Here is a 16,999-nt window from a genome sequence, read left to right on the forward strand (position 1 = left end):
GTAAGTTATATAGGTCAAGGAAAATAAATGATACAAGTTATGACAGTTCAAAAATGTGCTAAGGTCTGAGATACAAAAGTTTAAGTAAGTCATGAAGGTTTAAACAAGTCATTTTCAGATATGTAAGTCCAAAAAATAATTTAAGATATATTAAAAAGTTGTTCCAGATTTCTTTCCTTTTCTCTAGATAACCCCTCTTCTTTATCCATAGTTAGAATACACAGCCAGTTCTCCAGACCCTCCCAGACTTGCTCCTTTCAAGGTTCCTTTTTCTTCCTTATTCCATCATGCCCTAGTCCCTTACCAAGAAAGTATTTCCTCTCCAGGATTGACATAAATTTTGCCTTTTACCCTGACAATAACTCTTAGGACACTCCTACATCCCTCCTCTTCCTTTCCTCAAAAATCCCCAAACCTCTCTTGCCTTCTGTCTCCTCCTCTAGTCCATTTCACTGTATGGCATACCATCTCTCCTTCCCTTGCTGTACACTGTAAACCCCCCTTTGAGTATGAAAGACCCTTCTGCCTATATCTCCAAACCCTAATACTACCTACCCCTAATCAGCCTCTGCCTAGGCCTCAAACCTGTCATTTCTATGCCCTACTTCCTCATCCTATACTACTTCCTGACAGTCAAAAAAAAAAAAAAAAAGAACCTAAAGAGACCTTCCACCTAGTCCAGGAGGACCTTAACTCCATTAACATCCTTTGTCCCTTTATACTCTTAAGTCTCCACAACCCTTAGGATATCCACTCTGTCATCACTGACAATACCTCTCACTTTCCAATTCTAAATCTTAAAAACACTTTCTTCTCAGTACTCCTGGATGTTCACTCCCAATACTTTTTTTGCCTTTGTATAGATGGTTTCTGATATTCAACAATCCTGACAACTGACCTGGTGTCCTTCCTCAGGGATTCAGAGATAGTCCCCGACCCTTTGGCCAAACACTAGCTTTACACCTGGCCTGTCTTCCCCCTTTTCCTCCTGCCTGCTTCAGTACAGAGATAACCCCATCTTTTACAGTTTGTCCCTCTTTAATAATTAATCTAACACTGCCTTACTGCTCAGTTTCATCAGCTCCAGAAGTGACTGGCTCTCACCATCCAAATCTCAACTCTTCTCTCCCAAGTCACAAGTTTTAAATTTCCTTTCATGACAACCCAGACACCTCACTTTAGACAACCTTGCCCATCTCCACTCCTTATCTCTGCCCTCATGGCCAATTTCTTCTGCTCATGGATCCCCAAATACTCAGTCTTTAGTACATCCTCTATATACCAAGCTGTTTCTGACCCCCAGTAACCTCTCCCTCCCATTAATAAACAATTCCTTAAACTCAAAAATACTCCCTTTTCAGATGCAGCCCTCTGGCTCTAAGATCTATACAAACTTTCCCATCCCTTTTGAAATTAATTTTTATTTAAATTAAAAACAATCATATTTTACATATCAATCCCAGTTCCTTCTTCCTCCCGTCCTCCCACATCCCCCCACCAACCCCCCACCCTCATTCACTTCTCATGGAGGGTGAGGCCTCCCATGGGGATCATCAAAGTCTGTCACATCATTTGGGGCAGGGCCTAGGCTCTCTCCCGTGTATCTAGGCTGAGAGAGTATTCCTCCATAGGGAATGGGCTCCCAAAGCCCATATGTGCACTAAGGATAAACACTGGTTCCCCTGCTGGAGGCATCATAGACTACCTAGGCCCCCCAACTGACACCCATGTTCAGGGGGCCTGGTTCAGTCTCATGCTGTTTCCCCAGCTGTCAGACTGGGGTCCATGAGCTCTCTCTCACTTGCTCAGGTCAGCTGTTTCTGTGGGTTTCCCCAGAATGGTCTTGACCCCTTTGCTCATTACTCCTCCCTCTCTACAACTGGATTCCAGGAGTTTAGCTCAGTGCTTAGCTGTGGGTCTCTGCTTCTGCTTCCATCAGCTACTGGATGAAGGCTCAAATGATACCATTTAAGAGAGGAGAACATCAGGGACTAGGAAGGTCAAGTTGGGAGAAGCACAGAGGAGAGCAAGGAAAGAGATACCTTAATAGGGGGAGCCATTATGAGTTTAATGAGAAATCTGGCACTAGGGAGATTTCCAGGGATCCACAAGGATGACCCCAACTAAGAATCTAAGCAATAGTGGAGAGGGTACCTTAAATGCTCTTCCCCTATAATGAAATTTATGACTACCTTAAATGCCATCATAGAGCCTTTTCCATCCTTACACTTCCAAAATACATAAACACATTCTAGGATCAACATTTGCCCCTGTCATTTACCTCTCTAAAACTCTCAAAGACCTCCTACTCCATCCGTTTAAAACACAAGAGGGTCCTCTAGCTACTTCTGCCTACACTTTTTACATGAATGACAGTTCCTTCCTGTCAGATAGCCATATCAGATTGACCCCTTCATTATTAATATTCATCCTTACCCTCTAGTTCCTATACCTTCAAGATCACCTACCTATTCCCTATAAATATTATCTCTTCTCTCACACTCAGCCTGTAAGGTCAGGATATCTTTAATAGGTAAATGCCAACCAACAGGAATCCAGAGCTAGCCGAAGTGGCAGAGAAAAAAAGGGAGCTTGTACCTTGGCTATCCCTTTAAACCTTTTTCCACGTCACCCTGACATCACCTTGACCACACCATCACCTTAGGAGGTGTGGTTATGGTGTCCCCTACACACACCCCTACTTTTCTTCTGTCCAAATGATTGCCAAACATCCACCACCAAGTGACTCCCCTAAAAATTCATTAACTGCTTAGATGTCCTCAAACATCAAACACTCTGAACAAATTCCACACTCCCAATTACAAAACATAGCTAAGTCCAAGCCATCCCCTCTCCAAAACACACACACACACACACACACACACACACACACACGTGCGCGCGCATGACCAAACCCTTACTTGGGTCAAACTTTCTCCTGAACTTCATTGATATATCCTTCAATGTCTCCCATTGTTTTCTTGGTGCCTCCCTTCAATGCCCTCTCCTTACAGTTCCTCTTACAGGTGATACTCTAGTCACCAAGGCCTAACCTCCCCACTAATGATCACCTGTTTCAGGCCGGCCATGCAAACTCCCCTTTGGGACCCAAACCTCCCCACTAATGATCACCTGTTTCAGGCCAGCCATCCAAACTCCCCTTTGGGACCCAAAGATAGATCCTTTCAACCTCTCTACCCAATTCCAAAAATCTGTTCTAGACCATCCCTTTCACCATTTGACAAAAGCTTCTCAAATGTTATTCTCCCCTACAAAACCAGACCCTGCATTCAGATGACAGTTGTTCCCCAATTAACGGTATACAGCCAATCTAATTTTTCCTGACTCCTCTCAAGAGCTCTCAAACTCCAGACAAGTACTCCTGCCAACCAACAGCCTAAGTTTTCCTGCCTGTTGCCTATTCCTAAGAGTGGGATCTCTCTCCATTTCCCTGGTCCTCAATCTCTTCCTGTCCCTGGTCTTGGGATTCCTCTTCCCAACTATCAGGACCATTAACCTAACAGTTTCAAATGTACAGCCAAGAGAAAGGGTTTTCTAAAACCCTTAACTTTACCTCTGTCCCTAGTCCATCTGTCCCAACAGATTTCAAAATAACTACAGAGTCCTCCAGCAACCCCAGTACCAGCTGTTTCCTCGGAATCCACATCCTGGTCTAGCCTCACAGACCACACTTCCCTACCTTCGGATGGTCCTGCAGAACCTGAACATTGACTGACATAGCATGAACTTCCTGACCTTGACCAACAACCCAGCATTGTTCTTATCCCCTAAGAACCACAGCAAATGCCCGCAGGAAGCAGCCAGAGAGAACAACATCCATTTACCAAACATCCAGCCACCTAATAATAAAACAACAAAAAATAGTGGGAATGAAGGGAAACTAGCTCACTTGAACATGTGGTTCTGGCAGGCCTTGGCCTTCTCCCCATTCCTTCTACCTTGCTAAAAACCATTAGATTACATTCCTAAAGCTAGCCAAGGTCTATTCCCTTATTTGGCTACTTTCTCCTCCTGAGCCTGACTACTAAAGTTCAGCAATCAGAAGCCCCCTTTGGCTCACATGACCAATTAAATTAAATACCTCCACCTAACACAGTTTTTCCCCCTTTACTTTTATAAACCAACATTTGCCCACGTGCCACATCTGTCTCCCCTCTATCCAGAGGCAGTCCTTTGTCCCCCTGGGACAAATACCCTGTCCTCTTTCCCTTGTCCCCTTCTCCTTCTCCCTCATCCCCTATCTCCATCACATCCTAGCCCATTCTAACACAGACCTCCCCTTCTCCTCCTCTTAAAAATTATACATGTTGCTGTTTTCTGCCCGAGTCAGAAAGCAGCCACTTTAACTTTTCTTCCCTGCTTAATAAGGGATCTCTTTGTGAAAACAGGTGTTTGGGTGTGGTTTGTGCCTGATCCAGGGTCCATGAGGAAGCCCCGGCTATGTATGGGTTCCCTTCAATATGGAGCTAGATGTTAGGTGAAATTATTCTTGTAGCATTTTTATCTTTTAATAATTTCTATTTGGTGAATATCTATTAAATCTCAGATTTCGCTCTTAAAATTATAAGAGCAAACTCTGTCTTACCTATATAAGGAAGTTCTTACAATTATTAAGAACACTGGGATGTGATCACTTGCTTTGTGTTATCTACATCATTAACAGTATATGACACAGTAAGTGCTCAAAAACTTGGAGAATTGTATTCATGATACAACATACTATTCCAGCAAAAGACAGCAACTCTAGGAGAACTAAGAATTACATCACTTTCTACTTCAGCTAAATAATAAACTATTCATCCTTATCTCATTTATGGTAATTCTAGTAGAACTAATTAGCAAATAATAAAACATTTTTCTTTCAAACTGACTGAAAAATAAACTGTCAGTTTACTTTGTCTTCTAACTCTTACTTAGCATTACTGTTAGAAATAATCTCAATATAAAATTAACAGTGAAAACTGAACTCAATAAAACTTATACTTGGGTGGAGTCTGGGCTTCGAGTTTGTCTCTGGGGTTGCATCCTGCCTCATCCTACCAATGCCTCATTACCACATTGTCTCCACCACCGGAGATCCATACATACCATGGCTCCAAGAAGAAACCAGAAGGCTGGGCTGGGAGAGACAGTGGACAAGCGTGAGAAACTGACGGAGGGCCCGACGGTGGTCATTGAGCATTGTACGAGCTGACACGTGTACAGGCACCGCCGTGCTGCTCTGCTGCCCTGAGCCAGGCTCTCCATCTGCAGGTCCCAGAGCTGCCTGTGTAGGTGAACCCATCCAAGCTGAGGAGGGGAAGCTTCGAGGTGATGCTACTGAGCTCAGACAACAGCTGTGCTGAACTCTTGATTGGTTAAATTAAGAAGGGCCAGCCACGAAAGCTAAAATTTCCTGAGCCTCAAGAGGTGGTTAAAGAATTTAAGAAGTACTTTTCATAAGGATGTTGGGCAGGGAGTCTACATGCTGAGCTTTCATTCCCTGGAAATGTTGAAGCATTTATGATAGTGCATGGCCAAACCTAAGCTATCTGCTATATAACACATAGTTTCTTCCTCACCAGAAATGATGGTTCAGTTGTGAGGCAGCCCTCCAACAAGGCATTGTAAAAGTGTTTGAATTGGTTCAATAAAAGTTAAAATTAAGTATCTTAGAGTAAAATAAAAAAACTTACACTTGCAAAATGTGACCAAAGGAAATTGGGGTTAGAAAACTATGCCCATAAAAGAAAACATACAATGTCATAACTACAATCAGAATATTTGATACAAACAAAAGCTCAAATTTAGGTATTAAATCTTTCCTGATAACTTACATGGGAAAAGTCCCTGATTTCCTACATGAAAATCATTTTACTAAGATGAAGCAAAAATTAATAGAAAATATTTATCTGCACACATAAAAAAGCAAAGTCAGCAGTGTTAGAGAGTGAACACAAGGCCTTGGACCTGATGGGCAAGTGCTCTGCCCCTGAGCTACATGTCCAGCACAATCTAAGAAATGATATGGCCTTACTTCTCTCTGCTTCAGGAAACCCTCTCTTGATGATAATTCACAACTGTTAATATAACTCTTGTTAAAATATATATGGTGATTAATATAGCACATCGTAGGGTCAGAATGTCAATGGTAAACTATCTCAAAGTTAAATCAGGAAAGTTTAAGTGTACCAATACATTCTTGAAGCTTAATACTGCTTGATATCCTATATCTAACATGTTTGGGACTAGAAGTTTCTTAGATTTAGACTTCTTCACATTTGAAGTATTTACATATATGTAATTAAATATCTTCAGAATGGGACCCAGGGATCTTTCTTTTTAATTCTTTTTGCAAGATTTATTTTATTATTTTTAAATTATGTATATGTCTTGTCTATGTTTTGGTATGTGCACATGACTGCAGGTGCCCATGGAGACCAGAGCCATAGGATTCTCCGTGGAGCTAGGGTTATAAGTGGTTGTGAGCCTCGCTATGTGGATGCTGTAAATTGAACTTGAATCCCCTGGGAAAGAAATATACACTCTAAACACTCAAGCAATCTTTCCAGCATCAAAATTTTTTAACTATGTGCATGTGTGTGTTTCTGCAAATGGATATGTGCACATAAGTGTGGGTACCCACAGAAGCTAGAAGAGAGCTTCAGATACCCTACAACTGGAGCTCCAAGCTGTTGAGAGCCACCAGATACGGGTACGAGGTCCTGAACTTCAATCCTCTCTAAGAGTAGCAAAAGGTCTCAACCACGGAGCTGCTTCTCCAGCCTTTCTTTTAAAAGAATTTCATTTATGTATATTCACTGTTCAAAGCAATTAGTTTCATATTGATATTTTGTTCAAGTATATAATATACTTGGATATATTTACTCTTGCATTACCCTCCCCTCTGCATTGCCAAAATTTCATATTTCTACTGCATATATGCCTTACAAAAGTATAGCTTGAAGGCAATTTTATGTACTATTTTTAGTGGACCTGCATTTTTGTATGTATGTTGTATGCATATATATATATATATATATATATATATATATATATATATATATGTATGTAAGGGGCCGTGGGCCCAAAACTATGCTTAAAGCCCACCTCTGTAAGCCTTTTAATGACCTTTAAGTTTGCGGCTTAAAGCCAGCTCTGTGAGCCTCCTGTAACCTGTAATTAGACACGGTTTGGCCAAGTGGAACTGCTAACTGCTTCTGTTCTGAGACAGGGTCTGGGGCTTTTCTGTTCGCTTTTCTGTTCGCTGTTCCAAGGAAGACTGACAAGAAGAATGTTCCAGTCCCAGCAAATAACTGATGTTCCTTCTATTATTCCCCCCAATTCTATTGTTGCAGGGCTATTTAAGCCCACTCTAAGCCCCAGTAAAGCGAGACCTTGACATTGCACAGACGGACTCTTGTCCTTTCTTTCGCTGCTTGGTCTCCTTTCTTTCTCTCGCCCATGACTCTTTCAGGCAGCACCCCTTCAGAACCCTGAATGACTGGACCTGCGGGACGGGTCAAGTGGCGCCTGAACAGGGACCTGAAGTACGGTCAGCTGTCGGACGGCGAAAAGACAGCCCGGGACAAAGAGGATCCTGTAGAGAGCTAAACTCGAGCTCTCTCCAGGTGGAGGTAAGGTACCAATCATTGCCGTCCAAATGCCATGGGTACTTTCATTAGTAAGGAGTTAAAATTCATAACAGAGTTCAAAATAGCATTCAGGGAAAAAGGAGTAAGAGTTAAAAAGAAAGATAAAAAGGAGTAAAAGTTAGAAAGATAAAAAGAAATAAGAGTTAAAAAGAAAGATTTAGTTCATTTTTTTTTTGTTTTATTAATAAAGCTTGTCTATGGTTGTTTTTAATGGGACCAGACATAGCTCCTCAGACCTGGGAAAAGGTTGGGAGAGATTTAGGTAAGATGTATAAGTTAAACCCCGCCCCCCAAAAAAAGTTCCTGAAGTTATTCTTAATTATTGGGCTCTTCTCAGGGACGTCATTCAGAGCCCTGAACTCGTTGGTGAGAGGTCTTGCCTCTTGCTGATTGTTAAAGACTTCCTTCAGAAGTCGCAACCATTGTCATGTACAGAAGATAATGACCGACCTTCCCCAATTCCCTCAGCCCGTGCTCTCACCCTCCGGGGGCTCTGCATACTTGCAAGCCACAGGGGACTCGCTGGTCTGCTCATTGCAAGCAGCATTTCTTAGAGGCGGTCAAGCTTGGGGGCTGCAACTTACAGCCTTGGGAGATGCCGCCATGGTTGATGGCTAATTAATGTATATAAATGCTATTGATACAGCCAGACAGAGACTATTTTTGAGACTTATAGAAAAGAAAAGGCAACATATTTAAGCTTAGAATTGTTCAAATTTTGGATGCCCATATTTCAATGATTGACTATAAGTTACTATGTTAGAAATTTCAATTAGGGATTTTTCTTTTCTACAAATTGATCATAACCTAGGCAAAAGGAGAAATGTGAGACGTATGCAAGTTATGAATGAACGGTGTGGCCACACCTGGATGCATGATGTGATTGTGAATTTATGAATGCGGATGAATGGAAATGCCTAAATTGCCTTGGATATGATTAGAGATATTTACATTGCCTCGGATATTGTTTAAAAAATATCAAAATCACTTTAATAGAGTCAAAAAGAGCATCCAGTTAATGAGTCAATGTCTTAACAGGAAAAATTATGATTTGAGCCCTAGGAGATAGTCAATTAAAAAGTTAGCAAAAGTTTATAGCATTAGCTTAGAGATATGAGGAATCTATGATACTATAAAATTTGGCAGATGAGAGGATATAGGTCTTACTAAATTTTTATGGTTAAAAAAGGACACCTAGAAAATAAGGGTTGATGCATGATTTTGAGAAGGATTTATGAGAAGCCTCAAAAAAGAGCCAACCTGTTAGATTCACAGCTTGGCAGGTCAGCTAACATGCAAGTGAGGTCTTATCAGCTTGTCAACCTCAAAGATTAGATTAGAAAAGGCTACTCAGAAACTCAAATAAATCTAGAGAACTGTTAAAGACATATGTTATATTCTAAAGAAATTAAGGCTTAATAGATAGCAATTGGAAAAGATACTTTAAAAATCTTTAAATGAGTTTTTTAGAAATTGTTATAAAATATTCATTGGTTAAGTATTTTTTGGGGACATCTAATGATGATTTAAATCCTTTAAGTAAAATTCTATAAGGAGATAATGATCCAGATATACCAAAACAGCTAACTAGAAAGGTAGACAAGTTCTATAATTAGAGGAGCTGATTCAGCATCATCAGATATATTGACTATACAAAACCATGGGAAGCTTATGTACTCCCCACAAAGCATAGTCCGATTTCTGGTTTATGGCAGAAGGAACCATTGCTATGGTTGCGCCTACCCGTCCACCCTAAATATTTAAAAGCCTTATTTTAAAGCATTAGCCTACATGGTACAGAAATGCCATATAGGCCTAAATTCCCTTTTTTTATTTTTTATTTTTTTTTTTTTTTGCTTTTGACTAGCATTTCAGCCTTCTTGGGTCCCTAACTTCGTCCCAAAGTCAACAGAAAGTAGCATGGAAAATAATGCATCGCCCATTTTCCCTGGTTGAAATGCTAAGTCAAAAGAAACTCCCTTACATGGGGGAATGCAAATATCTCTCACTCCCTGATGGGGGCGCTGGAGAGACAACAATTCCATGATTGCTCTATGCTGCCCTAAAAGAGGAGTGCTGTTTCTATGTTAACCATTCTGGAGTTATTAGGGATTCCATGGCCAAGCTCAGAGAAAGACTCAACCATCAGTGTAAGGAACGGGAGTCCCAACAAGGCTGGTTTAAAGGAATCTCCACCCTCTTAGGACCCCTACTTATTCTTTTACTGCTGCTTACTTTTGGGCTATACATTCTTAATCACCTACTCCGATTTATTAAAGAATGCTTATCCATAACCCAAGCCCTAGTTCTTAATCAGCAATATCAGGCTCTCAGGCAATAAGCAGGACCATGGGTTTTAGGATTAAAACCTCACAAAAAAAGATGAGGCAATAAAATATTTTAGTTTTCTGAGAGAAAAAGTTTTAAAAGATTTTAGTTCACAGAGAGAAAAAGTTTCCCACAGGCCTTGGCCCATTACAAGGGAGTTGGCCCCAACCCCGGGCACATCCTATGGTTTAGACGGGGGCAATCGCCAAGACAATCCTCTTTGGGTCACACCTGGCTGGCCAACAGACAATCAAGGACTTTCCAGGGTACATTCTATGGTTTTTCCTTTGTAGAAAAGCAAGTCACACCTGGGTGACCACTCTAACATGAGATCATACTTTGTAATCAATCACTTTATGCCTCTTGCCTGTATGCTGATCTGCGGTTTTTCTCTATATAAGGAGCCTGTAACCCTTGCTGAGGTGTGCAGCTTCCCCGATATTGCTGACACCCGAATGTGCATTCGTTCAATGTTTTAGAAAGTATTTTAGAAGAGAACCAAGTATGATACATGTCTCCTACTCTAAGCAACAGTTTAATTGATGGTTTCAGAACAATGATTTATGGGTGATTGTCTTTGCTCAGTTTTCAGGAAGAATTAATAATCAGTTTCTAGCTCATGAACTGTTACAATTTGCACTAATGCATCTTTTGTATTTCCAAAATTATAAAAAGCAGTCCTATAAAAATATACCATGTTAGTTTTAACCAATGGTTCTATTGGGAGAGTCACTTACATAGGTTATTAATAGAAAGGAATAGATAGAGCAGACAGTTCCGGCCTTAGCTCTAATAATCAAACTGCAAGCTGTTATAATGGTCTTTTAAATCCTGGTAAATAATTCATTTAATTTATATACTGACAGTCACTATGTCTTCAAGGATCTTATGTTAATAGAGACAATTCCATACATAGGATCCAATATTAGATTAATTTGAGCAAATTCAAAATGTTATTCACCTAAGAGAATTATCATGTTTAGGGGTCACAATGGGAACCTACTAAATAGGCCTTTCCCTGATTACTAGCCAAATGGAATGAATTAACTGATTAACAAAATCAGTTGATTTGCCTCAAATAGAAAAAGCTCAACAGGCTTGTAACTTTCTTCGTAATAGCAAAAGTCTAAGTAAGAAATTTGGCTTAACCAGAGAGACTGCTGGTCAAATCATCAAACAATGTGGAATATGTCCACAATATGGCTATGGCTAATTTAAGGATGAATCCTCAAGGCCTGCTCCCCAACCATTTATGGCGAATGGATGTGACTCACATTACAGAGTTTGGCAAGTTAAAAATGTGCCACTCCACAAACAGGAGAAGCCACCAGGCATGTTATAAGTCACTGTTTAAGATGTTTTGCTTACATGGGAATGCCAAAAGTTATAAAAACAGATAATGGGTCTGGATATACTAACAAAGATTTCCAGCAATTTTGTGCTTAATTCCCGAGACTGGTGCTACCGGGACAGCCCGTGTGGCCTAGTCCCGCCCAGCGTGCGTGGACCTGCCTGCCGAGCCTGTAGCAGCAGCGGGACGGCTGGGCCTTTGGGGACGCAGCATGCCGCTGACTTGGGGGAGTGAAACGCCTGCCTCCGTGCTTCTGTAGCAGCGGCGAGACATGAGGCTAGCCCACAAGCCAGGCAGTGGTGGGGCATGCCTTAATCAGCCGAGGATAGCCTCTGGCATCCATCAACGGCTCAAAATTATACTCAAGCCTTATGGAAAGATCCCCTAACTTACAAATGGCATGGACCAGATCCGGTCCTCATTTGAGGAAAAGGACATGCATGGATTTTTGATACTCAGGCCAATAATGCTAGATGGTTGCCTAAATGCCTTTTAAAACTAAATAATCCACCCAGGGGAAGCCCCTGAGAAGCCTTCTAATTCTGCTTAATTCTAGATAAAAGATGCTGTCTTTTTGGCTACTTGTGTGTTCCCACCTTCAATTGCCATTGTCGCTGGAAGCCCTTATCAGATCTACAACTACACCTGGATGATCCTCAACCAAGCCAGTGATGCTGCCAATGCTTCCACAACTATTACGACCACCCCCTCCTATTCCCCCATGATAGTTGATTTATGTGCTTTAGCCTTAGGGGCCTCTCCAGACTAGGTAACCCCTGATCATTTTCCCCCCAGGACCTCCCTCCTCCGCTGACCTTATCCTCTCCTTAATTAACCCTACTGTTCAGGCCCCTCATCAAGCCAACCACTCCCTTATAGAGTCTGTTGGGTCTGTTATTCTGTTCTACTAGATTAACTACTTAAATTGTCACCTCTACCTTTTCAAAAACTAACCAGATTCATTAAGTCTCAGATTGACGCCATCCTCGAAAAACTGGTTTTGGTCCACTACCATCGCCTAGAGGCATTAGATTCTGAGCTGCCTGACGACTATAAAAACCCCCACAGTCCTAAAGGACTGGAATTCTCAGGCCTTAAATCCATGGTAAATGCTTCCGCCATGGCCCTCCAGTCTTTTAATGACTCCAATTACCAGGAATGCTGGATTTGCTTTTCCCCTCGGCCGCCCTTCTATGAGGGCATGCTAACTTTCAAAAATCTTCTCTTCACTAATGAGACTTCCTCACTAAGATGGCATTCCGTGAATCATGAGGGCTTTGCCTTAAGTCAGGTCTCAGGCAAAGGCCTCTGTATTAGAGGACCGGAACTCCATTTCCCAGAACCCTTACAGCCAATGTGCAACCAAACTATCATTATTAGCCAGTCATCTACATATGTAGCTGCACCTGATGGAACTTATTTTGCTTGCTCTCAGGGACTCACCACCTTTTTTCCACCTTTCAGTTTCTAGAGAGTAAAGATTATTGTTTTGGTACGGCTGTTGCCCCGCCTAACGGTACATGCCCCGGAGGAGCTGCTCCCTAGCTGGGAGGAGAGGCCCCGTCACAAGAGAGAGCCCATTTCAGCCATCACCTTAGCTGTCATGCTGGGCTTAAGGGCAGCTGGAGCCGGGATAGGAATAGCTTCCCTAATAACTTCCAAACAGCAATATGCACATTTGACTCAATTGTCCCAAGCAGTAGATAAAGATATAAAAGAACTACAAACAGGACTCCAAAATCTAAAGGACTCTCTGGTCTCCCTGTCAGAAGTGGTACTGCAAAACAGGAGAGGACTGGATTTAATTTTCCTCAAAGAAGGCGGACTCTGTGCAGCTCTCAAAGAAGAGTGCTGTTTTTACAAAGATAAAACTGGGTTAGTACAAGATAGTATAAAAAAATAAAGAAAAATCTAGAGGATAGAAAGAAACAAAGATAGCAACAAGAGTCCTGGTATAAAAATTGGTTTTCAACCTCCCCCTGGCTTTCTACTTTGCTACCATCTCTCCTGGGACCTCTTATAGGACTATTGCTGCTGATTTCTTTTGGCCCATGGGCCTTCCAAAGAATGACTCGCTTTATAAAAAGTCAGATAGATTCACTTCTCCCTAAAGATTTTGTCTCTGTTCAGTATCACCGGATCCAGAACCCAGGTGATGAGCAGCATAACGAGCAGAGCAAACCATCAAGAGAGGCTTAATTTTTCTAAACTGTTAAAGGTCTAGTCACAGGCTTTAGAGCCATACTTGCCATCCCTAGGCATGCAACACTGGTAGCCCCGGGTACAAATGGCCGCCTCGACGACGGGCAACTTCCTTCCCTCCTTGACTAACCTAAGACATGGGACCCCTGGATGGCGGGTTTTTATCACCCAAAGACGGGTAAAGTCAGTGAGGTGGCAAGGTCGAACTAACCTAAGACGGAGACAGTCATAAACAAAAACCCCCTAAGAATGCTACCTGTGGCCTAGTCCTCACCTCCCTTCTTTGTAAAGAAAAAAATAAGGGGGAGATGTAAGGGGCTGTGGGCCCAAAACTATGTGGCTTAAAGCCCACCTTTGTAAGCCTTTTAATGACCTTTAAGTTTGCGGCTTAAAGCCAGCTCTGTGAGCCTCCTGTAACCTGTAATTAGACACGGTTTGGCCAAGTGGAACTGTTAACTGCTTCTGTTCCGAGAAAGGGTCTGGAGCTTTTCTGTTCGCTGTTCCAAGGAAGAGCACTAAATGTTCCGGCTGACAAGAAGAATGTTCCAGTCCCAGCAAATAACTGATGTTCCTTCTATTATTCCCCCCAATTCTATTGTTGCAGGGCTATTTAAGCCCACTCTGAGCCCCAATAAATCGAGACCTTGACATTGCACAGACGGACTCTTGTCCTTTCTTTCGCTGCTTGGTCTCCTTTCTTTCTCTCGCCCATGACTCTTTCAGGCAGCACCCCTTCGGAACCCTGAATGAATGGACCTGCGGGACGGGTCAAATATAATGTTTGCATGTGTGTGGGTACACATATGTGTGCAAGTATGTACATGTGCAAATGTGTGCCTGTGGATGTGGAAGCCCAAGGCTGATATCAGAGATCTCTGTTGCTCTCACTATATTCACTGTGGCAGTGTTCCTCAGTTCAATCTAGTCTGCCTACATAGCTAGTATGACTAACCAGCTTGCTCCAAGGATCCTGTTTTTGCCTTCTGAGCACTAGAATTACAGGCAAGCTGCCATGTCCACTCAGCATTTATGTGGATGATAGGAATTCAAACTGGTCCTCATGCTTGCAACCACTTTAATCACTGAACAATCTCCTTGACCACTAGAATGCCTGCAGTCTGACTGTAAACTCCATCACCTGAGATTAAATATGGAATTTTTCACTTGCAGAATTAGGTCATCACTCAATCTGTTTCAGACTCTGAAAATTTTAAATGTTGGATTTTCAAATTATGAATACTCAATTTAAAAAGCACAATAATATTCTTACTGACAAAATGTACTACCAAGAATGTACTACAGCCTCCTGGTAAGATACTTGGAGCTTCTAGAATAAAAAAAAAGTATAGACTTTATTTTAAAAATTAATGAGAATTCTATATTGTTTGGCTTTGGAAGATGTGGTAAATAGCATTGGTTTCATCCATACATATTGAAGTATGAGTATTTATATCTTTTGCTCAAGTCACTTTGGAGGGATGACTGGGATAGAACCTAAGGACTCGGACATGTTAGGCAAGAGCTCAATCTTGAACCAAATCCCTTTTGTGTTTTTTTTTTCCGAGACAGGATTTCTCTGTAGCTTTGGAGGCTGTCCTGGAACTCACTCTGTAGACCAACCTGGCCTCAAACTCACAGAGATCCGCCTGCTTCTGCCTCCTTCGTGCTGGGATCAAAGGTAATTCCTATCCCTGTGTTCCAACCTGCAAGTATTCTTCAACTCCAAGGATTGCTAGAAACAGCCACTTTCTCAAAAGAATACAAGCATCATAAAGGATTCGAGTTCAGCATAAGCACTAAAGCAATGCATAAAAATACTGCAAGATACACTATGGGAAGAAATCATTTGCTTTAACCTTTTCAGCTTGGTCTTCCTCACTGGGCACAATCTTGTTAGGCTGAGCTTTCTCAGGCTCCAGTTTGGAGCTTTTGGCTAGTAGCGGTGGTGGCATCTTAACGCAGATTCAGCAGTGTTTCATCCAAGGCAGAGCTGCAATCAGAAAAAAATGCTTTAAAATATCATTCACCAGAATTACCTCAAAATTCTGGAGACACTCTTAAGAAAACTTAGTTTTTCTATAGCATCTCTAGGAAAATGTATACCTTAAAATGTAGTAGATCTGGGTACAAAACTTTATTCTACTGCAATTAACCCTGAGAAAACAACTTAAACAACAATGGCTTCAGCTGCCTTACCTATAAAACAGAAGTAAGTACACCTATCTCTATTTACATGGTCTTTTAATTGAGACACACCACCCTCTATATGTACCACGGCTGTGACTTGGTCCCCAGTTTAGCCTCCAAAACAGTAGGAACCAATTTACATAAGAGTTGTGCACTGAAACAATCAAATACATTACAACTTATATAGCATGGTTACTACCTGGTGGACTTGATATTTTTTAAAGTTCTGGGCACAGAAATTACGACACTACACAAAAATACAGGAGGATGACTGCATACAGCCATGTATGCATGACAGGCAAGATTGTACCCAAAGCTGGCATTCAATTAGAAGATACTATAATCTAATTCTGTATCTAGGTATCTAATCTAGACACCTAGTCAGGAAAATAAATAGAAAAGATAAGAGCAGAAGGAAAGGAATTACTGAAAATAATGTGTGATAAGAATTTAAGTAACCATATCCCTTAGGAGAATTATAGTTTTGCCAATCTCAGTATGGGATTTTAGTTTATATTCTAAAAGGGTCTCCAAAGACCACTCCCCCAATGGAAGGCCTCACTTTCCCTGGGGAGCAGAAATGGTATGTGATACTTGGATGTTAGTGAGGGACAGGGGAGGAGGGGAGGTAGAGGGAACTGGGATTTGACATGTAAAACAATCTTGTTTCTAATTTAAATAAAAATGGAGAAAAATAAATTACCTCAGTAGTTACACATAAGTGCTGGGAAGTGGTGGCATATGTCTTTATTCCCAGCACTCCGGAGGCAGAGGCAAGTGGATCTCTGAGTTTGAGGCCAGCCTGTTCTACAGTCAGGTCCAGGACAGCCAGGGCTAAACAGAGAAACCCTGCCTCAAAAAAAGGATATACATATGCACCTTACAAGCAGCTACATTATTATAAAATTATTTGTTGTTCGGTTACACAAGAGATCCTTTCAACTCTGAGAGCTGCCCTTCCAGACCCACTCACATTCAATTTCCGTTTTACAGTAGCAAATGAGTGAAGTGAATGACTACCCCCAAACAAAATATTAATCAACACAGACTGGCAAGCACTTTCTAAAGTACTATAAAGTCCTTCTGATCATGTTCAAAAACATTTCAAAAAATTGAAAGGTTGCAGTATAAAGAAGTAGAATGGACACGGGTTTTAGCTTTTGAGTAATCAGGCTTCTAAATCAGCTAATTTACCATCTCTGAGTCTCGGGGACCTCGTTTGCAAAACAACTATAATACCACTTACACAAAGAGGAGTCACTCAGCTCAAACATTA

General features: G+C 41.5%; 1 protein-coding gene and 1 pseudogene across 1 annotated transcript in view; one reads left to right on the forward strand and one right to left on the reverse strand.

Moving 5' to 3' along the window:
- The window catches only part of Ccnb3 (cyclin B3), a 54,694-nt gene extending 39,206 nt beyond the window's left edge, over positions 1 to 15,488 (reverse strand). Inside the window, exon 1 of the mRNA XM_027433125.2 lies at positions 15,393 to 15,488. Within this exon, the coding sequence (XP_027288926.1) occupies positions 15,393 to 15,488 (96 nt within the window). The remainder of the gene's footprint in view (positions 1 to 15,392) is intronic.
- LOC103160762 lies at positions 5,111 to 5,542 on the forward strand (annotated as a pseudogene).
- Positions 15,489 to 16,999: the final 1,511 nt, after the last annotated feature.

This window comes from Cricetulus griseus, chromosome X (genome assembly GCF_003668045.3).
Source record: "Cricetulus griseus strain 17A/GY chromosome X, alternate assembly CriGri-PICRH-1.0, whole genome shotgun sequence".
Lineage (NCBI taxonomy): Eukaryota > Metazoa > Chordata > Mammalia > Rodentia > Cricetidae > Cricetulus > Cricetulus griseus.